A 21,609-nucleotide genomic window follows, 5' to 3' on the forward strand; every position below is an offset into this window, starting at 1 on the left:
ATTATGGCGCAAGGACGGGGAGTGAGTGGGCGAGGCGTCTGGTCACGTGAGGGGCAGTGGTCAGAGGACCAGGCGGAGTCAGAGTTGAGACACGCCCCTGATGGGGAAGGGGCGGGTCCAGAGGATTGACTCCACCCCCAGAGCGCAGAGGGGTGAATGAGAGGTGGCTGGTCGACCTCCACTCACCCTCTTGGCCCCTGCGTCGTGGCCCCCGCATGGCTCCCCTGCTGCCCACGGGTATGGCCTTGAATTGGTCTTGTGAGGAATCAAAGTTAAAAGCAGGACTTTCCTGCCCCCTCCCTGCTCAGGTCAAAGAGCTGCTGCCTTTTGCAGAAAGGGTCCGGAATGATTCCTCGCCTCTTATAAGGCAGGCAGAACTTTTTTCCACTAGAGAAAGCCTGGAATCAGGGCCGGTTTCCTGTGAGGTAGCATCTAGGAACGGGTGCATGAGCTGGGTCAGGAGAGTCCGTGCCTGCTCCAAGATAGAGAGGGCCTGTGTCACCCATCGTATCTGCCCTGCTTCCCCCAAAGGGGGAAGGATCTGGGGGGATACATTATACCAGAATTGCTCTGGAGACCAAAATGTTGTACATATTCTTATTTCCTTTAAACTTCACAAATAGCACCAGATGGCTTCAAACAAAGGGATGTTATCTTCTGGACTACTGTATTTCATCAAATTTAAGATGCTATAAGTTATAAGATGCAAAATTTTTAAATGTACCACTAAGAAGAAAAGTTGCCAAATAAACTGACGTCATCAGTTGTAAGCTGTATCCTGATTTCAGAAATATATATATATGTACAAGACTAAGAATAAATGAAATACAGTAGGAATGGTGTGAAGCAATGGAACGAGCATTGAGATGTGGCCCCCATCTTGCGTTGGTAACTAAGTGTGCGACTTTGAGCAAGACAGTTATGCCTTCTGGACTTAAATTTCCATATCTGTATGAAGGCATTGGACTAGAAGAACTCTTAGTTCTTCTCTTAGCTGTAATATAAGTTCACAAAACTGCTCTATCACTCAAATCTTCTCACTTCTCTCCATCTTCGTGTGGCATTTCCACTCTAGTTCAGGCCCTCATCATTTTACCTGAATGACTCCAAGGGCCTCCTGACTTGTCTTCCTCCAGTCTTGACCACCCCCCCCAGCCCGTTCATCTATACCTTGCACTTACCCTACAGAATATTGAGGCCCCAAACACAATTGCATATATGGTCACCACATTCAAATTCACAGACATAATATACAAGTGAGACTTGTGTTATTTGCTGGTTACAGAAGAGAGCAGGAACCTCAAGGAAAGGAAGGATTGGTTTAAGTTCAAAAAAGACAAGAGATAAACCAATGCTTTAAGTTTAAATTCTTAACTCTTAAATTATTCACTGTAAATAGGCAGGAATCTAGGCAACATGGGTCCACTCCTTTCATAGACTTGGTTTTTATGCCTTCTGGAGAAAGGAAAGGAAAAGCTAGGAAATTAAGTGAATGAAAATAAACATTGTTTTCATAAAAAGAGACAGGCTATGCAGAGCACTGCATCTCTCAAGGTCAAGCGTGATAGCTCCATCACTCATCTTGGATACAACAGCCAAGGAAATAATGACTGGGATCCAACCTCATGCCAACTGAAGACAAACAACGACCTCATTAAATGTTTTCCATCTCTAATTTCTGTGGCTACTTCTTACCAAGATGGTCCCTGTCTCACCCTCCACACATAGGTGAGATGGTGTAATGGCTGATTTGGCCAAAGAGTGAGGAGAGCAAATAAGACACAGGCCAAACAGTTATTGTTCAAACAGCAATGTTTAGTTGTACAACACATAAAGTCTAGCAACATTTACACAACCAGTTTGAGTGTCTGTTGGCTTGTTTTCAATTGGGAAATTTAACCATAATGTCACCAAAAGGTTGGCTGGGACTGGTAACATTTAAGAAATGGGTCGTTCTTGCATCCCCTAGGCTTGGGCTTCTTGCTCCATCAAGACTTGTTGTAGATGAATGGCCCACAAGTCACCAGCCTTTAAGCAAGTTGTGTCCAGGTGGAGACGGGGGGGTGGGGGGAAGGGGGGATTTCATAAAGACACAGTGTGTGGGGCAGTGGCAGCCGACATTCGCAAACATTCATGCATCTGATGAGGGGGCTTTGCCCTCCATTGGGCATTTTCTACTAGCCTACAGTGACCAACTGTGGCCAGGGAAATTCATTACTCACATTAACAGGGTGGAGGTGTGGGGTAGGAGTAGTCAGGGTAGGTGGGAAGAGATCCTTCTTATTGCTAAGTGGACAGAAGGATGTTTTTCTTCCTAGAGTGCACATCTCATGGGTTTCTGGAGTCTTTTGTCTGTGTTTAGTTCTTTTTTTAAGTTTGAGGATAAGAAAGTCAACTCCTGAAATGTTTCTTCAGGAAAACCACTCTTCCTAAGTGGCTGCATTATGGGGGGGGGGTGTGAAACCACCCTCTGAGCCAGCCACAAGTGGTGATTTTTAAAAAGGGACACTAGCCCTTGCTCCCCCACATCTGTAGTGACCCATCCTTATAAATAAGCTATAAGCAATGAAGGAGACACCCTTGTCCCACATCAGGGCTCACACAGTTGACGTCAACAAATCTGACAAGCAGAAAAGTTGCTTTCTTGACCCTTTAAGAAAGCCAAGAGTAGCTCATGCAGATGAATGGAGAGGGAGCAATGCCATTTCCCTTGGAGATGGTTACAAGTAGCTCGTATGGGTTTGCAAGGGCAGAAGAAGCTCTTGATGAGTTCTTTCAGCCTACAGATGGGCTGGGACCGGCTGACACAGACGATGGAGGAGGGCAGTGCTGGCACGAACTCCATTCCACTGGGAGAAGAGGGGTGGTTTGGATAAACAGAGGAAGCAACTGTCCTAAAGAGGCAGCTGGCCCCTCCCACCTGCTAAGGGCTCAGAGGGGCTGAGGTGGTGGTCTGGACAAGCACAGCACTAAAAAGGGCATGGCCCTGCAGCAATAACAGCTGAGAGGAATGGAGGGAGAAGCAGCGCTTGAAATGGCCTTCATTCAGCAGTGGGGCAGGGGGTGGCTGGCACAGGTGGAAGGACAGTGCCCAGGAGGCCTTCTCCCTGCAGGGGGGTTGAGAATGGTTGAGGTGTGGAGACCAGCAGCTGGCAGCAGACATATAAAACAGCTTCTCCGGGGAGGCTGAGATCATGGTTTGGGGGCGCCAAGCATCATTCTCCTAGTCAGCCTCTCCAATGCCCACCATCCTAGACCTTTCCTGCTAGTCCTAGGTGTCCAGGCCCACATCTCCATACAAGACTGCTCCGTGTATAAGCCAGAGATCCCTCTTACATTGAAATATAGCAATCTCTGGGCTCTAACCCTGCTGCCGTCCTATCCTGACAAGTGCCTACCCTGGCATAACTTTGGGGGCAAGGCAGGATGAAATTGGTAAAGAGCCTCCAGGAAAGACTGAGACCATTGGTTTGGGGTCACTGGCGATCTGATCATCCACCTCTTTCTCCTGGTCCACTGAATCCTGGTCTTCAGTCTATGTGTTTTCCTAGCACCTGAGTGATAAGGGACTATAAATGCTGAGATTTGTAGAGGACCAGTAAAACACCTAAGGTTGGACCAGGAGATGGGACAGGAGGTTTTATGAGGTTACTGTAAACTGTATCACTTGGTGTTTTCCGTTGCCTAAGGCTAAAGTGTTTCCCCAGCCCCAGATGTCAGCCACTCTACAGACTAGAGAAGAAAGAGTAACTTGTTTGTGAAACAAACAGGGGATATATATGCATTAATAAATACAGGGCTGAAGGCAAAGGCAAGAAGAGTCTAAATGTTTGATGGTAAGTGTCATTGGGAATGTCTACAGGAGTCAGGAGGGGGAATCAGGGAAAGACAGAAACAGATAGACAGACAGACAAAAATGCAATTAGCTTCAGCACAAGAGTGAGAGAGAACAGTGTGGAAGGAAAGAGGGGATCAAGTATGGATGAGAAGAAGGGAGCAACAGAGAAGCTAGCGTTAAGGAGGAAGAATCCTGACGGAGAAAAGGGAGATATTTAAAATTTGTCTCTGAAGCCAAACCACCAAGAAAGATAAATATTGTATATAGTTCTTGATACTTCTTTAGACTCAGTTCTTCTAGAACTTAATGCCTAAAAAAAGGCTCGTCTCACTTGACCAGCATGTGTGCTTCTGTAACCGGATACTGGGAACCGCATACCTCTCCGTGTTTCCTCCCTTGCCTGGGCTGCCCACAAGCTCAGGGCCAATTTCAGCGCTCGACGGAAAGACCTTTCCTTCCCATTCCTCTCTATGGATCCAATTTCTCTCGTAATCTCAGTTTATACTGTCCTGTGCTTTTAGCTGTAATTTTATTTTAAGGTGGCCTAAGTCATTTTTGGAAGTAGACTGGGCATAAATCCTAAATATAGAAATGTAGCTAAAGTGAATTAGTATACAAGGAAGTGAAGGAAGTCCAGAGGAGGGCAGGATGAAGAAAGGACGAGAAGGGGAAAGAGAGAAAGTGGCAGCAGAGGCAGGTGAGGTGAGGTGAGTGTGGAAAGCGCCAGTCTGTGACAGCGACAAGTGGTAGCTCCCGGACAGTGAAGGCGACACAGACTGAAGGGTGGAGCTCTCCTCTCCACTTCTAGGCACTAGCTCTTCCTGCAGGAGCCCAGCTCTTCCTATTCCTCTGCTCTTCCCTGACCTTCCTTTTCCCAGGAAGTCCCAGCCTTACCCCAGACCACCCAGGGCTGACAAGGAGGGTTAAGCCCCAAACTCCTCACCCCCATCCCAGGTCTAGCTCCGCAGCCTGTCTTTGGAGAATCTCTGCAGTCCCAGGTTGTGGGCAGGGTCAGAGATAAGAAGGAGTTACCTGGGGCTCACCTGCTCCCATCATTTTTAAATGAAACCTCCCCCAGACCTCTTGAGTGAAGCACACGGCTTTGTTCTGGGACACAAGGAAAGGAGACAGATAATGGACAGCCATGGAGGAACCAAACTTACAAGGGACTTACCAGGGAGGGCACTGAAAATACCTCACCCCTGCACACGCACGCTCACACACACACAAGGCACACTCTCTCCCTCTCATACACATACATACACACACATACTGTAGACAAGATGCTCCACAAATACCAGACAGGCCTGTGGGACAGAGTAGAAAGGAAGAAGGTGGTTGGTAGTGGTATTTGGGATGTGTGTGTGTGGAGCAGTGGGTATGTGTGATGATACAGAGAAAGGGTCATCATGGGTTACTGTCGTGGCTTTCCTCTGTGTCCACGCTCACCGGAGGGAGGCCTCCGTTGTCATTGAGCCGCTTGGCCCTGTAGGTCTCATAGTGGATGTTGTGTGTCACTTCCTTGAGGTCCTGGAGGTGGGTCCTGATGGACACAGGGTGAGAAGAGAGAGGGACGCGATTAGGGGCGGGAGGAGGAAGAGGTGACCATATCTGAGGTTAGTTAGTACATCGCTTCCATGGCCTGGACCCAATCACTGGGACCCACTCCAGAGAGCCCAGAATACCTCTCAGCCCCTTCTGCTTCATGAAGGGAGCTGGAACTGGGGCAGAAAGCTCTGTCAGAGAGGCCTGGAGACTGAGGAAGTGGATCTCAACTGATGGCCTCCTGACCCCAAATAATAAAACTGACATCTGAAGGAGGAGTGCATCTTACCTGATGACAAAGTCTCGAAGCAGGGCGAACTCACAGTGGTTGAGGTTTTCCACTGTGAACAAAACAAAACAGGTGGTCATTTCACTAATGCAGCCACACCCATGGGTGAACGTGTATTCAGGTCACGGAGGCGTTAGGAGAGAGCCACAGGACAGGTTACTGTGACCCTTCCAGAGGTTTGCTCATCTGGGCACTCAGTGCACTGGATTTTATTCATTCAACAAATATTTATTAAGCAGCTACAATGGCACAATACTGTTCTAGACTCTGTGGAATAATAGCTAATAGGGACTATTTCCTATTTTATAGAAAAGGAAACTAATACACAGGGAGTCTAAGAAACTTGCCCAAGGCCTAAAACACAATTCCTATTTAAAGGAGCTAATAATCTGATTGGAAGACAGTAACACACATAGAAAATGACAATCGAACCATCTTAAAAGATCATGCACTACATGATAAATCTAATTCAACATAGATTGAATGCCCACTATTTGCAAATCACTTGCCAAGGATTGTGGGAGCAGAAGAGGATTAAGACATAAACCCTCTAGTCTCACAATCTAATGAGTAGGACAGACATTCTCATAAATAATTCCAATTCAAGGCAGATGATGAGAAAATGCTATTTTTTTTAAAAATCCAAACAAAGGGTCATAGGAAAATGAGAGACGACATATGATAAATGTGATACAATGGGATGAACTTGGTTTTGGAATCAAAATATCTGGGTCTGAAATCCAAGTTTCACCACTAACAAGTCATGCGATCTTGGGCAAGACACTTAACCTGACTGAGACTCAAGTCCCTCAGCAGCTGATGTTCTGAGAACAGTCACGCCGAGCCTGCTCCCCTCAGAGGGTTAGCGTATTAATGAGATCATTGAAGTGATTCTTTGAACTTTCAGAATCGTTATGACCTTCCCAAGGTCACATCCACTCATAATAAAAAAAAGGCAACATCTGAACAACCCTTCAGCGGTTGTCAGATCATGTCCTCCTTCATGTGAAAACCTTTCTCTGGTTTTTCCAGTCCTTATTAATCTCTCCATGTTCTGCACTCCTTTGACATGTGACTGCCTCCCAGTTAGATGCTGAATCAGTCTTTTATTACTCCCTGCCTATGAGCCTCATCTTCTCAATTAGATAGGAAGCTCCTTGTGGCAGGCATTCATTTTATATCTTACCACCTAGGACAGTGCCTTGACCTATAGATGCTTAGTAAGTAAGCATAATTGACCAGCAGCCAGTTCTTCAAGAAGAAGCATTGAATTACCTTCAATGATCCCCCAGGGTGTTTTTCTGCCAAGGACTCGCTTGCCATTCACTTGGTACTCCTTGTCACTTCCCACCACAGCGAAAGGCATGCTCTCCTGCTGGAGGGGGAGGGGCAGAAAGACAAACCAGAGACACGCATGCACGTCATCCTCTTACGACCTGAGCCTCCAAGGGCGGGATGGGATATGGTCCTGGGCTTCTAGCCTTGAACTGCACATTTCTGAGGCTCATTCAGTGATCCCATTGATGGCAAGGGCAAGGCTCTTGTCTCTCACAAAGAGCGCTGGACTGGGAGTCCAAAGTCCTCTATACCCCCTGCCTAGCTGGTTAACCTCAGTAAGTCAGCTTTCCTTCAACTGGAGAATGCTTCACACTTTTCACAGCTCTTTAACACATATTTGCTTTGATCGGGAACAACTCTGTGAGCTAGCTAGGCTAGACAGACCTCTCTTAAATGATACCCACCCAGTAACAGCCAAAGTACTGATGCTTTACACTGTCTCCCATAAAACCTACTGACAGAGACCAGCGTCTGCTGACCTCCCAGAGCTCGAAGGGCACTTTCTGATGTGCACAGGCTCCTCTGCTCCACCAGGTGGGTTGTATGTTCACCAAGAGTCAGCTGTTTGTCGTCAAATCTATTTGACTGATGTGTATTGTTATCGTAATTGGATAAATTAAGTATTATATAAGCTGAGGACATACGTGTGGAGAGTTTTGTCTCTGAAAATTAAGTTGAATGTTTCAGAAAGACTTGATAAAGGTGAGTTGCTTTTGCATTAAGAGGGGACTTATCCTCAAAGAAGAGGCCTTGTCTCTATATGAAAATAATGTTTAATAAATGTGACATATGTTTTAAATTATTTTAACTGAATAATTTAGTAAAATATTTATTTTAAAACATTGAGGATTTGTATGTATCATATTTTTAATGGTTTCTTCACTTCAATTGACTTTTTCAATTAACTGACCAAGTACCTGTCTCAACCACATCAGATAAGGGCCTTCTACAAGATGCCCACACTTGATGGAGGAGGAGACTCAAGACCAGAGCGAGTGAGTGATCTGCCCCAGGTTACAGCGGTGAGTTAAAAAGCCCCGAGTGGAGTTCAGGATGCTGATGTAGAATCCCAGATTTGGGCCGGCCCCGTGGCTTGGCGGTTAAGTGCGCGCGCTCCGCTGCTGGCGGCCCGGGTTCGGATCCCGGGCGCGCACCGACGCACCGCTTCTCTGGCCATGCTGAGGCCGTGTCCCACATACAGCAACTAGAATGGATGTGCAACTACGACATACAACTGTCTACCGGGGCTTTGGGGGAAAAATAAATAAATAAAATTTAAAAAAAAAAATTTAGAATCCCAGATTTGTAGACGTTTAGAATTGAGAGGGATCTTAGAAATCACATAGGCTGATGGCTTACAAGCCTTGAGATTCCCAGGAGATACCGCAGGGGCTGCTGAGAAGGCAGGGCTCTGGACCCTGTGTCACTTAGCCAAAGCAGCTCTGTTTTTATGTTTTACATATTGGAGTTATGTCTGACATTTAATTTTTTTTAAAAGTTTCTTCTAGGGGGAAAAAAGCCTATAAGCCACTCACCTACTCTGACCTCTGAATTTTATAAAGGGGGACACTGATGCAGAGCTCTGACTAGAGCACGGATGCCTTGGACCCCAGCCTGATGCTCTTCCTGCCTGTGGCTTTCCTCACCCCCACTCTGGTTCTGCCAGGCCCTGTGGGGGAAGAAGAGGCTTTTGTGTGGTCTGGGGATGGATGGGAGCGTGGGCTTCCTGGACGCAGGGTTCACAGTGATGGCCAGGGCCCCTAGTCCTCTTCCTCTCCCACATCACTTCTGGTCTGGGTCAGGCAAGTGGGGCAGGGCGTACAGAAGGGAAAAAGTGGGTGGAAAGAGAAGCAGTACACGATACACATCCCACGGGACCAAGGGGGCATCTGCATGATGAACAGAGCCCCAGGCACCCACCCGGATTTTGTCATTCTCCGTCTTGTCCTCCAAATCCTCATCAAATTCCTTCTGGGGGTAGAATTCAATGCCATTTACTTCAAGCTCCTTGCGAACCTATAGGTGAGGAGGAAAAGCAAGGTAGCCAAGTGTCAGAATAATGGGAGAGAGGTGGGGGCGGGGGGGGGGTGTGCACATGTGAGCGTGTGTGTGTGTGCGCACATGCTGAAGTCAGAGGGATGAATGCAGCCTTTGATAATCCCCAGTCATCTCTGAACTCTGAGGCCCTGGGCAGCAGGAAGATCCTGAATAAAAGCGAGCCCCAGTCATACCATTACCACAGCCCAGCCTAAAATGAGGCATAGTTTGGGGGTGCAGCTTGCTCATCTCAGGATCCATAAGATTAGGATTTAGACAAGCAGGACAGCTGAGTCCAGATTCCACATGGACAGTGCTCATGCCGCCACGTGTCATATTCCTGTCTACAGGGAAGAAAGGTGAGTCCCCCCACCCCAAGCCTCTCTTTGCCCTCTTTCAAAGCTCGGCTTAAGTCGCACCTCTTTCAGGAAGCCATCCAGGACCTCTTCAGTGGTCTACTTGATTGTAAGTTTCTTGAAGGCAGCAACTGTCTTTATACTTCTCTCACATCCCCCCACCCCCAAACCCCATGCATCCAGCACAGGGCGGAGATTATAGAAGATACCAATAAGGACTAGCAGGCCTTGATCAATTAGTCTAGTCCTTCAAGCAACCTAATATTGAGGAGTGGTTTCTCGTGTTCATGATGATTTATGTATTCAGTGGTCTTCACCGGTAAGTTTGGAAGGTGAGAAGAAGACAGCCTGAGGCTGCACTAACTTCTCTTCCCTGTTGGTCCCCAGACACCACCAGCCCAGCCTCTTTAACTCTTAAACAGGAGCTGGGGAGGAAGGTGTGGAGGTGAGGGATATAATAATGAGGGATAGGAGATGGCTTGGACCGGAGGAGGGGAAGGAGGGATGGGCACAGTAAAAGGCGGAGGGGGCCTTCTCACCCTTTGCTTGAATTCAGACTTCTCCTCCAGGGTCATGGTGTCAGCCTTAGCAATGACAGGGATGATGTTCACAACTTTGCTGAGGTGTTTCATGAACTCCAGATCAAGAGGTCGCAAGCTGGGGCCCAGAGAAGGTGAGGTGTCAGAGCCACCTTGCCCTCCCCCACTCAGCCACTGCCATCACTCCAGGGTCACCCTTGGGACAGGAAGACTGGGCTGGGAACCTGGCTGAGGCCAAGAAGCTGCTCCCTCTCATCTCTGACACGCACCTACCATCTATAGAACAGGCTCCAACTCTGCCCACATGCTGTCCTCCATCTCCCTGTCTCTTCAAATCCTGGCCCCCTTTATGCCACATTCAAACCACTCCTTCACAACGTCTTTTCTGACCTGGGGATTTCTTTCTCCAGGGAATGGCTGTGGACTGTCATCCCCATCCACAGGTCCTTGTGTCATGGTTACTTGTATGTCTCTTATTTGGCCTACAGGACAGCACTTCTTGACAGGCCTCCTCCCAGCTCCCAGTTAGTCCTGCAGGGGCCCAGCTGGGGGCCTTGCCCCTTCTCCATTTGAGGGCCCAGCTCCCCACGGATTCTAGGGCCCCAATCTGGCTCCAGTTCCAAGTCCAGGGGACTCATTAAGTCAGGCTGTCTGCTGGCTTGCTCTGACCTTGGGTCCAGGTTCTAGGGAGGGGTAAAGCTAGCCTTTTTATTGAATTCCTGGGCCCCACCATCAATACCTGCTGAGTACCTGGTTCCTCCAAAATCTGGGGCCTGCCTTGTTTGTGCCATCCTCTCAGGAACTGACCTCTGGCCCAGCAGCCAGGCTCAGTACTAAGTTATGAGACCTCCCCCAACAGGAAGGTTGCCTGCTCACCCACTTGGATCTCTCCATCCTCTGCCGGCACTCCCTATCACGCAGCCTCGCCTGCTACTCACAACCAGAGTTCCCAGCATGCCTCGCTTGTGGCCAGCCTTCATCTCTAGGCACCTGGCTCCACCCTCCAGATGCCCACAGCTGGGTCCCACACCCACCCAAACACCAACCCAATCCAGTAGCCCTGTCCGTCCACATTTCACCCTTCTTGCTGTCCCACCCCCATCCCAGCCTTGTGCAAAGCAGGTATCTATTGAGTAAATGAGGAGCCCTCTGCTCACTTATACCAACTTCTCGCTGCTGGCACTGTCATGCTATGGTGCAGGAACACCAGTGGGCAGCATGAGGGCTGGTGGTCAGCTTTACTCTCCTGGCAAGAAAATCAGCCTTTCTTGGGGAAAGTCTGGGGAATCCCAAGGTCCCCGCCATGACTATATTGGGGCCCATCTGGCCCTTCCCAGTGGAGTCCAGGTATCGATTATCCACTACAGAATGGGCACAGGTGATGCAAACCAGAGGCAGGCCCAACAATGAGGGTGGGACTGGTACATACGAGTGTCCTGTGGGGGAGATGAAGTAGAGGCAGCAGTGGACGCGAGTGTCAGGGATGCGTTTCTTCCTGGCAATGTTCACCTCCTCCTTCAGGAACTTCTCGTACTGTTCATTGATGTACTTCTCAATGGGCTCCCAGCTGGCGGGGTGGGAAGAAAGCAGATGGATGTCCCAGAAGGACAGGCCCTGGGAGCTCATCTTAGGCATGGTCAAGTAGCAGTCCCCTCACATCCATCTCATTTCCTACCTCCTCTGGTGGGTCTAGAGTACCTGCTGACCATTCTCCCTCAGCCCCCTGTGGATGGCTTTCCTTGTGAGCAAGGTTAGAGCTCCCCGGGGGACCTGGCCCTCTGACTGGGCTATTGGAACCTGAAGAACCACACCCAACTCCGGAAAGCAACACACTTTTGCCACCTCCATTAGCTGAGAGGCTCTAGGCAAGTCTCTGCCCCATGAGGCTTTTCTTATAAGTAAAATGGGAGTAACAATAGGTGCCTGGAGGGATTCACGTAAGGATTAGAAAGAACAGATGTACGGTACTTAACATAGCAATGGCACATAGAAAGTTCTCAGTCATGGCAACAACTCATCATTATCACGACTGTTGTCATTGTTATTACCTTTCTCCATCAACGGGCATGTGTATAACCAGAGAAGAGGGCAACCAGTCATTTTTCCAAGATTGCTCTGAGTTGTTTGGTAGCCCTGCCTGTCTGTGGCTCAGAGAGGTACAATGGTCTCTATCCCTATCTGGGAGCAAACTTCTGCCTGGAACCTTCCATCTCATTCTGGGCAGCGTATTCACCCCCTTCTTGGCTGGATGCTGACTGCAGCTTCGCTCTGTGGATTCCCAGAGGCTCTCTCCTCACGGGGGACTCCCCTCTCTCCTGTTTTTCACTCCTCCTCTCTTTGTCCTGGGTGTGACATCTGGCACACAGGCCAAGCTCTCTGCCACAGCCTTCAGGTCAGCCTGGATTCACAACCTAGTTCTCCTGGTTCTGTCTGCCCTGCCCCGCTGCCAACCGTGACAGATCTGCTACCACCTCCAGGCAATCCCTTGGTAGAAATTCCCTCTGCACTGTCCCCCTCCATCCCGACACCTGGCCCCACTGGGCCTCTTTCCTTGCCTCCTTACAAATCCCCTCTCCCATCCTTTAGCAAGTAGCAGTCTTCCCGCCTAACCCCTCAGTATGGAGGGTGGAGGTGGTTCTCAGTGTGAATGAATCTGCACCGCATTCGGTATCTTCCTGGCAGTCTTTAGGGCAGAAATCTCACAGGCAGACATATACCAGTTTTCATTGTTAATCTGGTCTCCAAAGCCCGGGGTGTCGATGACGGTCAGCTTCATTTTGACACCGCCTTCCTCTATCACTGGGGGATGAACAGAAAAGGCACCAGGGAGGTCACTCTTCCAGCTCATGCCAGGTGCCCTGCTGCCTACCAGCCAGGGAGACCCAGCCTCCTTCCTTCTTCAGGACCAGTTATTGGAAAAGTCAAGTTCAGGGTCTTCCCCACTTCAACACCTTTGTTCATGCTGTTCCCTGCACCTGGAGTGCCCAGCCTACTTTCTGCCTGTCTAAATCCCACCCGTGCTTTACCATCCAGTTCAAGCCCCATTCTTTCCTTTCTAACCCCCCTCCCTCCCTCCCTCTTCTGGACTGGCACTCTAAAGAGGTGGCTCCATAGAGTTTAGCTCTTCATTCTATTCTTTTTTTTTTTTTTTTTTTTGGTGAGGAAGCTCAGCCCTGAGCTAACATCCATGCTAATTCTCCTCTTTTTGCTGAGGAAGACCAGCTCTGAGCTAACATCTATTGCCAATCCTCCTCCTTCCTTTTCCCCAAAGCCCCAGTAGATAGTTGTATATCATAGTTGCACATCCTTCTAGTTGCTGTATGTGGGACGCGGCCTCAGCATGGCCGGAGAAGCGGTGCGTCGGTGCGCACCTGGGATCCGAACCCGGGCTGCCAGTAGCAGAGCGCGCGCACTTAACCGCTAAGCCACGGGGCTGCCCCTATTCTATTCTGTCTTGAACTTGCCTTTCATTTGTCTCATTCCCCAATAAGCCCCATTCTTTTCCTTTCTGGCAGAGGCCCTTCTGCACAATGCCCATAGGGGTCCCTCCCTGGTCCTCACCGTGCCCGATAGCTTTGATCTCCACTGTCTTGGGAATCTTCTCTTCCCGGTTCCAACTGGAGGCCTTGCGGCTCACTTGAGATTTAAAGAGTGTGTTGACCAGTGTTGATTTGCCCAGCCCACTCTGACCTGCAGAAAGGCAAGAGGAGGAGAAGGCAGGGAGACCCCATGTCCACCTCCTGAGCCTAATAGCTCTCCCCTGGGCTTACAGAATTCTAGGGCTGTGATCCAGGCCAATCTCTTGTTTGACGGCTCACTGGCGGAGGAGGGGCTGAGTAGGGAGAGCAGGAAGGTGGCAATAGTTTTCTGCTTCCTGCTTTCCTCCATGACTGATCATGGAGAAGAACTTGGGGAAATGTCCATTGAATTCCACATTCTCACCCTCCTAGAGCCCCAGGACCAGTGAGAAAGCAGACAACCTCTGCATTTGCCTAGCATAGCAGGTTTTTGTCTTGTTTTTGCTTGACTTAAGTTTATAGTCTTTAATAATACTAAAAGTAATAACAGAATTACTTTGCATTCTGATACTGCCTCACAGTGCATATGCACTTTCACATCTGTTAACAAAATGTGCCTTTATATCAGCCCTGAGAATCCCACGGCAGAGCTGTCTTTATCCCCAGGTGAGGTGGTCCTAGAGAGATTAAATCCTACCCAACATAAAATATGTGCAAGGTCACATAACTAATAAACGCAAGACCAGGGACTTGAACCCAAGGAACCCCTTGGCTCCATATCCACTCTTTATTCTATGTAGCAGTTAGTATCTCCTCGAGATAAATGCCCGAGGGGGCACTGTGGGAGGAAGAGGAGGAGGAAGCTGAGCTAGCAGGGCCAGCCCCTCACCTCCACTTCCTGCAAGATGGCTCCCTTTTGACCTGTTTTACACATGCAGTTCTGGATTTCATTCCAAGGAGGAGTTCCACAGCTAAAAAGTGTTTGAAAACCACTGGTCTGAGCAGTGTTTCTCAAACTTAATGGTGCACAAGAATCACAGCCGCGAGCCTGGCAATTGACAAGTGGCATTGACATCACCCGACACTTGTAGGAATGCAGGATCCCAGGCCCCACCCCACCCCTATGACTCAGAATCTGCATTTTAAAAGGACTTCCAGATGAATCACATGGACAGTAAAGTCTGAGAAGCATTAGTCTAGAGCATTCCTGTGGTATATTAGGAAAAGGACCAGGCTGGGGGACAAAAGCCTAAGGTTCTAGACCCAACTGTGCTGTTTCACTGAATGCCTTTGGACCAGCTGTGTTTGCCCCTCTGGGCCTTAGGTTCTTTACTGATAAGATGGTAAGGAGGGAGGGAATTGGATGAGACCAGGGATGGCAAATAAGGTGCATTTCTCTTCCAACTGATCAATTGGTAGTAACCACCTACACCGATGTGTTAAAAAGGCTACATATGGGCTCAGGACTAAACACGTGCCATGATTGATCAGTGATGTCGGCCACAGGTGCTGCTGAGGAGAGACGTAGCCCACAGGTCTTATGCTTGCCATTCTTGGTCTGGATGTTTTCTAAGGTCATTGTTCATTAAGTATTCTTGAGTGCCAAGTACTGTGCTAGAATTGGAGGTAGAGGGGGGAACAAGACATCATCCTCATCCTCAAGGAGTGATTTAGTGTGAGGGAGACCAAAACATAAGCAATTACAATATGTTGTAATAACCACTGTGAAAGAGATCATTACAGGGTACTATAACAGTGTAATGAAGGGAATCTAATCCACTCTCTCTGGGATCGAGGAGGACTCCTAGGAAGAAGCAACAACTAAGCTGAAACCTGAAGAACTTCAAATGACCCATGAGAAGCTGGAAGGGAGTTCTAGATAGAGGAAACAGTACATGCGCTTTCCTACCTCTAGGGTAGGAAAGATCATGGCAAGTCCAGAAGAAAAGTTCATTATAAGTGAGGAGTACAATGCTACACGGGAAGTGGTAGGAGATCCATGGAGAGGTAGCCCCAGGCCAGACCAGGAGTTTAAACCCTTAAACTTATTGAAGGGTTTTAAGGATGGGTGACTTGATGAGTTTTGCAGGTTAGAAAAACTATTTGGTCACTGGTGGACAATGGATTGAAAGGAAAAGAGACAGAGAACCAGGAGGGTCAGCACCACTCCAACTGTGGCCCGTGGCCCAGCTGCCAGGGTCCATGAACCATTTGCTACTGGTTCCTGAGATAAGAAGTTTGCACCAGAAAGTAAATCAACTACACCACTAAGCACACTGTTTGGTTCAGCCGATGTTTTTTATAGCAAGACTTTCTAGATGATTTACACTCTGGTCCAGCTCCTTATGTTTGAGCAGCACTGGGTCAGGTCGCCATGACAATCCAGGTGAGAGATCTGCCTTGGCCTAGGGTGGTAGCAGTGGAGATGGAGAGAGTGGACAGACTTGTGAGATGTTTACAAGGTAAAATGGACAGGACTTGATGACTGGATCGGGGGATAAAGGAGGAAGAAAGAAGGATGATGCCTAGATCTCTGTTTCAGCAACTGAGTAAATATCTCATTGAGATTGGGCAAAGGTCCCTTCCTGCTCTTACATTCTGTGACCCAGTGACACTGCTTAGTGACCAATCCATGTCCTGGAAATTCTCTCTAAGCTTTACAGCACTACAAAAGATCAGACATAAAACTATCCTTCATCTGATATTCAAGCTCTGATCCTGAAGCCACCCAGCTCTTGGAGATGGGGAAGGACACTGATGACTCCCCCATGCCACACACCTGAAAGCAGGCTGAGCATGGCTTAGAGGCTTCCTGTGTACACCCAGCTGGTGATGGGGCCAGGCCGACCATCCACCCAAAGCTCCCACCCCTGGATCAGCTAGCCTTGAAGGGAGAGGAGGTTCAGGACTTTGCAATCAACACAATGAAATCTTCCCTCCTAGAAAGAGCTCATCCGAGAGAAGCCGGGGCTGAGGCCATCCTAGGGAAAGAAATGGGGTCCTCAGTGCTGCCTGCCACCAGGGCCTCTAGTGACCCCCGCCCCCAGCCTTTCATACCAACGACCATGATGTTGAAGTCGAAACCAGTCTTCATGGTCTTCTTGCGCATCTGCTCGATGATGGTGTCGATGCCAATGTAGCCCAGCAGGTTGGAGTTGATGCTGACAGGCTTCATGGGCACTGCCGGCTTAGGCCTGGGCTCAGGCACCAGCTCTGACATGGCTGCGTCCGTCCTGGTCTCTGGGAGCCCTGTAAAGCCAAGATAGGAGGAGTGGGTTAGAGGAAAGCAGAGGTCACATGGAAGCCACAGTATTATTCTCTTGATCAGAATCATACAGAGTTGGACCAGAAGGGACCTTAGATGTCATCCAGTACAGGTCCCTCATTTCATAGATGAAAAGACTGAGGCTTAGAGAGGAAAGGGTTCTTAGGACCTGCTTAAGAACACAGCAAGTCAGATGCAAAATCTGGACCAGTACCCAGATTCTCCAGTTGCTGGGGAAATTCAAATGTACCTCATTGCTACAAAGCACCACATCTGTATGTCTGATCCAGGGGTTTCTCCACCTTGGCGCTATTGACATTTTGGGCTAGATAATTATTGTGGGGGGCTCTCCTGTGCACCACAGGATGTTTACTGGCATCCCTGGCCTCCAGTAGATGCCAGTAGTAGCCCCCCAGTTGTGACAAACAAAAATATCTCCAGACAGTGCCAAATGTCACCTAAGGGCAACACTGCCCCAGTAGAGAACTACTGGTCTAAGAGATGTCTGGGGTTATTCTCACCTGAGTCCTGCCTCCCCAAATAAAGGGCAAAGACCTTTTAGGATACTGGACCTAACATCTATGGACTGTCTGCCACTGACTTCAGTTGCTTTGTCTTTCAGAAGCAAATAGGGCTACCCACTCTCTGCAGAGTGAGCACCACTCCTGTCTCCCAGCCTCAGTGTCCCCTCTGTTCCATGAGCACTGAGGCAAACTAGGGGTGTCTGGGCCCTGAGGAACCCCAGACACCCTCCTAGCCATAGTTTTAAATCTATGGGAGGAATAAGTCTCACCTTTTGACCAGGAGAGAGAGGATAAGCCCCATATAGGGGCAGTCACTTGCCTAAGATGACATAGTGTATCTTGGATGGTGGGTGGCAGAACAAAGGGGAGGCTGAGGGAAAGGCCCCCCCTGGGTCTAGCAGATCATGGGTATGTTCACACACAAGAGAAATCTGTGCGATTCCTCATCAGGACACTGTCCACCAGGGTGAGTTTCAGGATAGAGCATCCATTTCCCCACCCACAAAATGAGTGTGTGTCGAAAGTGGAAAGAGCCTGCCTCCACTACTTGCCAGCTTTGTGGACTTGGACGAACCACCTCCCCGCTCTGAGCCTGCTTCCTCATCTGTAAAATGGTTAGGATGATGATGAAGGCTGTGGTGAGCATTACATGAGGTACGATGCCTGGAAGCACCCAGCACAGCGCCTCACACTTCCAGACCCTCTTGCCTCTCCCCCTTTCACGTTTACGGGCTTGTCAGGAGGGGAAGTGAAGCAAAGCATGTGAAAACACTTGTTAGAGGGAGGTGCCCCGGATGCTAATTACACAGCGTAGTTATTGGACTCACGATCTCTTGAGGACCCCTTCCAGTGCTGCCATTCTAAAATCCTATGGTTCATGGTTACGGCCCTGCAGAGTCTCGAGCTTACAGGGAGGATTGATGGAGCAGCAGATGGGCAAGAGGGAGAGGGGACAGGAGTACCTCCCTCCCCCACCCCCAAACCCAGCCAGAAGTCTGTTCTTATACCCCTGCCACCTGGTCTTTCCACCAGTCCTGGCAAGACTCTCTCCCCCAATGGGAAACTGTTCTGTCCTTGTCACTCCCAGGCACAGCCAAATCTGACAAAGCCTCGGGATCTCCCCAGGGCCTGGCGTGGCTCCCTCCTGCTTCCCAGGAAGCTGTTGCCAGACGGCAGCAAGATTGGCTCAGCCCCGCAGCAGCTGACTCTCAGCAGCCCAGCCTGCTCCTCCACTCTCCGCACGTGGCTCCTGGGCCCCACTCAGCACACCTGCAATGGGGGCCAGCAATGCCCCATATTCCCTGCACAGCTGCTGACACGGCTGGCCCTTTCCATGTCCCCCCGTGCCTCTACAGCCAAGCCCATTTGGTCTCCACAACCTGTGTTGTGAGATAGATCCATCTAAGTGTGTGTTTGTGGGGGGGGGGGGGGGGTCTTACCCCATTTTATAGCCCTGGAAAGTGAATCTTGTACTTAATTAAGGGAGTTTTTGTAAGTATTCTTATAAAGCGTGTGTCCTCCCTGGCCCGTCAACTGCAGCATTCTAAAAGATCATTCCCAAAAGACAGACCCTGGTTGCGAGAAGGGGCCTGCCCACCAGATTCCCAGGCAACTTCTAGGGGCCCCAGCAGGCCTGCTGCAGGTCCAGGACATGAGCCATCTTACCTTCATTCTTCCAGCAGGCACCTACTGGCATCCATGTGCACACAGTATAAAGCATCTGCTGGCAAGTCGCCCCTCCCAACCATATGCCAATTACATGCCAGTCACATGCTAACAGCCACCACTCATCAGCCACAAGTCCTGCAAACATGCGGCGGGTCACTATGTCCCAGCCTTTGCTGGAAGACCCTTTGCCCACTCCAGCCCCTGACTAACTCCTACTCTTCACCACTCAGCCCAAGTACCACCCCTCAGGAAAGCCTCTGCTTTCATGTCTGATGTGGACGCCCCTCTTCTGTGCTGCCTTGGCCCCCTGAGTACCTTGGTACTCAATAAATTCATTCATCCATTCATTCATTCATTCATTCCATCCCATCCAGGCCATTTCATATGCTGTCAAATGGGAGCCTAATCCAGCCAAACCCCAGACTAAATGCCAAGGACACTTGTGGACCCTAGACAAGGTCCTTGCCCCCAAGGTCCCACTGACAAGTACACAAAGACATCCAGGGCCCAGGACAAATGCTGCTCTGGAGTTGATTGTGTGGCTCCATCCTCTGCCCCCACAGCTCCTCTGCTCCCACCATGCCATCCTCAAATGGGCAGCTGACCCAGGCTTGACTGCTGGCTAGGTGACCCCTATAAGCCTCAGTTTTCTCCTCAGGACAATGTGGATAGTACCTACCTTGCTGGATTGCTGTGAAGGTGATACAAAAGCACGGACATAAATTACCTGGCATTGAACATATGCTAGTTCCCAGCCTTCTTCAGGGCAGAGGCCACGTCTCATTGATCTCTGTGCCCCAATGTACCTAGCGTAACAGAGGCACTCAGCAATGAATGAATGAATGAATGAATGCCTCATAGGGAGGCAGATGTCATTTTAGACCCATCATCTTTCTCCTCCCTCAGATGCTGAGCCCTTTGCAGAGCAGCTGACCCCCAGCCAGCAAACTGCTCTCGTGTAGGACACAGCTAAGGCGGTAGACTCTGTTAAGAGAGACCTTCTCCCTCCCCTGCAACAGGGATTGGAGGGGTGCTCCCCAAGTGGGGAAGAGCTCAGGATGGGATCACAGCAGGATGTAGCTCAAGTATGCCATCCTGGATAGATGCTTCCAGCTCTCCCAGAGCCCCTGGAGAGGAGGTGATCTGTTTGCAGCATCCCCTGCCAGGAGCCACCTGCCCCATCAGTGCTCCAGGGAGAGGCACTGTCCCCCTGACTCAGCTCTGGCTGAGTCCCCCACAGAAATAGCACCCCTCCATCCCCATGCCAAGCAAGGCCCCCGGTGCTATGTTTCATAAGTAAATGAATGGCTTTGTCTTTGTCTAGCCCAGGAACCCCACCCCTCAGTTGGGAAGGTGGCAGCAGGGGGAGGAACCTTTCCAGAATAGCACCTGCCTCCGTGGCTTAGTGGGGGTGGGACGGTGGGGAGGTTCTTCCTTCCTAAGCCGGAGATCCTCCCCAGCCCCCAGCCCCTAGCAGCCTTCAAGACCCCGCCCCCACAAGCAAAGGCAATTCCAGTCCACCCCAGCTCCAGCTCTGGCTCTCAGAAAAAGAATCACAAAAGATATCTTATTCCTTTCCCATTCGCAGGAGCAAAGGGCCCTGGGACACCTCCTTCCCCCATCCCAGTCCTCCGGAGGCCAAGGAGTTCCCTTGGAGACCACCAGCTGGTGCCTGTCTCAGTGTGCGCCTGTCTGTGTGGGGGAAGGGGTCTGTGTCAGAGCACAGGTCCCTCGTCTGGCGGTAGGCCCTGATACCTGTGCGTGGTGTGCATGTGTGTGCGTGTCTTGGTGTGCTCCAGCATGGGTCTTTCTGCGCGCATCTGGGTCCATGCTTGCGTGTCCGTAGGTCTCTGTATCTCCCCATTTGCCCGTGTGTGCATTTCTGCGGGCATGTATATCCTGGAATGTGTGCCACCGTGTGTGCGTGTGTCCGTGCCTATGTCACCGCGCGTGGGCTCCTTGGCGCAGCAACCCTCCCCCTGGTAGCACCTCCAGCCGGGCTTTTCCGGGCCGCAGCCTCCTCCCGGCGGTCGCCGGTGGCCGAGCCGGCCGCCCTACCTTTGGACATGAATCCTTCTTTGTCTCCGTTCCTCCGGGAAGATGCTCAGGGAGCGAGGCTTCAAGGCTGCGCGGGGCGCGGACTCCTCCTGGGCCGAGCGGCCCCTGCAGCCGGGCCTCGCCCCTTGGCGCTCTCCGCTCACCCGCCCCGCCCGCCGCCCGGCCGCGCCGCCCCTGCGCCCCGCGCCGCCGCGCCCGCTCGGGACCTCGCCTCCGCTCGCTCGGCGCCGCGCTGCCCCTGCCCGCGCGCACCGATGCCGCCGCCGCCCCCGCCGCCGCTGCTGCCACCCGCACCACGTGACCCGCGCGCCCGCCGGCCCCGCCGAGGGCCCCTCCCCCGCCCGCGCCCGCGCCCGCACCCGCTCCCTGCCCGTCCGCACGCCGGAGCCGGCCCCCGGTCCTGGCTGCGGGCGGCCGGGGAGGCGCGCGGGGGCGCTGTGCCTGCAGGCTCGGGATGCCGGGCCGGGGAAAGCGCCCGCATCCCAACCTGGTCCCTCCCGCTGGATCCTGCTCCCAGCCTCTTACCCCTTAGGCTGGGGCGGAGCGGGGGTCGCAGGGGACCGCCGGCAGCAGCGGGCGGCGATGCGCGCGCGAGTCACGCGCTGATTGGGATGTTGGCGCTGGCTCAGCGCGG

At 50.8% G+C, this 21,609-nt stretch overlaps 1 protein-coding gene across 2 annotated transcripts; it reads right to left on the reverse strand.

Annotated features, from left to right (window-relative positions):
- Positions 1-1,775: 1,775 nt before the first annotated feature.
- SEPTIN3 (septin 3) lies at positions 1,776-21,216 on the reverse strand. 2 transcript variants are annotated; one of them, XM_058568246.1, is made up of 11 exons: positions 20,976-21,216; positions 16,518-16,709; positions 13,504-13,632; positions 12,660-12,741; positions 11,372-11,509; positions 9,943-10,060; positions 8,931-9,026; positions 6,948-7,044; positions 5,673-5,724; positions 5,288-5,381; positions 1,776-3,107 (listed from the first exon to the last, which is right to left on the reverse strand). In XM_058568246.1, the coding sequence occupies exons 1-11, from the start codon at positions 20,983-20,985 to the stop codon at positions 3,042-3,044; spliced, it is 1,074 nt and encodes a 357-aa protein (XP_058424229.1). In that variant the 5' UTR covers positions 20,986-21,216; the 3' UTR covers positions 1,776-3,041. The 2 variants fall into 2 exon arrangements, with proteins under 2 accessions (XP_058424229.1, XP_058424228.1); XM_058568245.1 differs by having other exon boundaries at positions 6,948-7,047; positions 20,976-21,215.
- Positions 21,217-21,609: the final 393 nt, after the last annotated feature.

This window comes from Diceros bicornis, chromosome 25 (genome assembly GCF_020826845.1).
Source record: "Diceros bicornis minor isolate mBicDic1 chromosome 25, mDicBic1.mat.cur, whole genome shotgun sequence".
Lineage (NCBI taxonomy): Eukaryota > Metazoa > Chordata > Mammalia > Perissodactyla > Rhinocerotidae > Diceros > Diceros bicornis.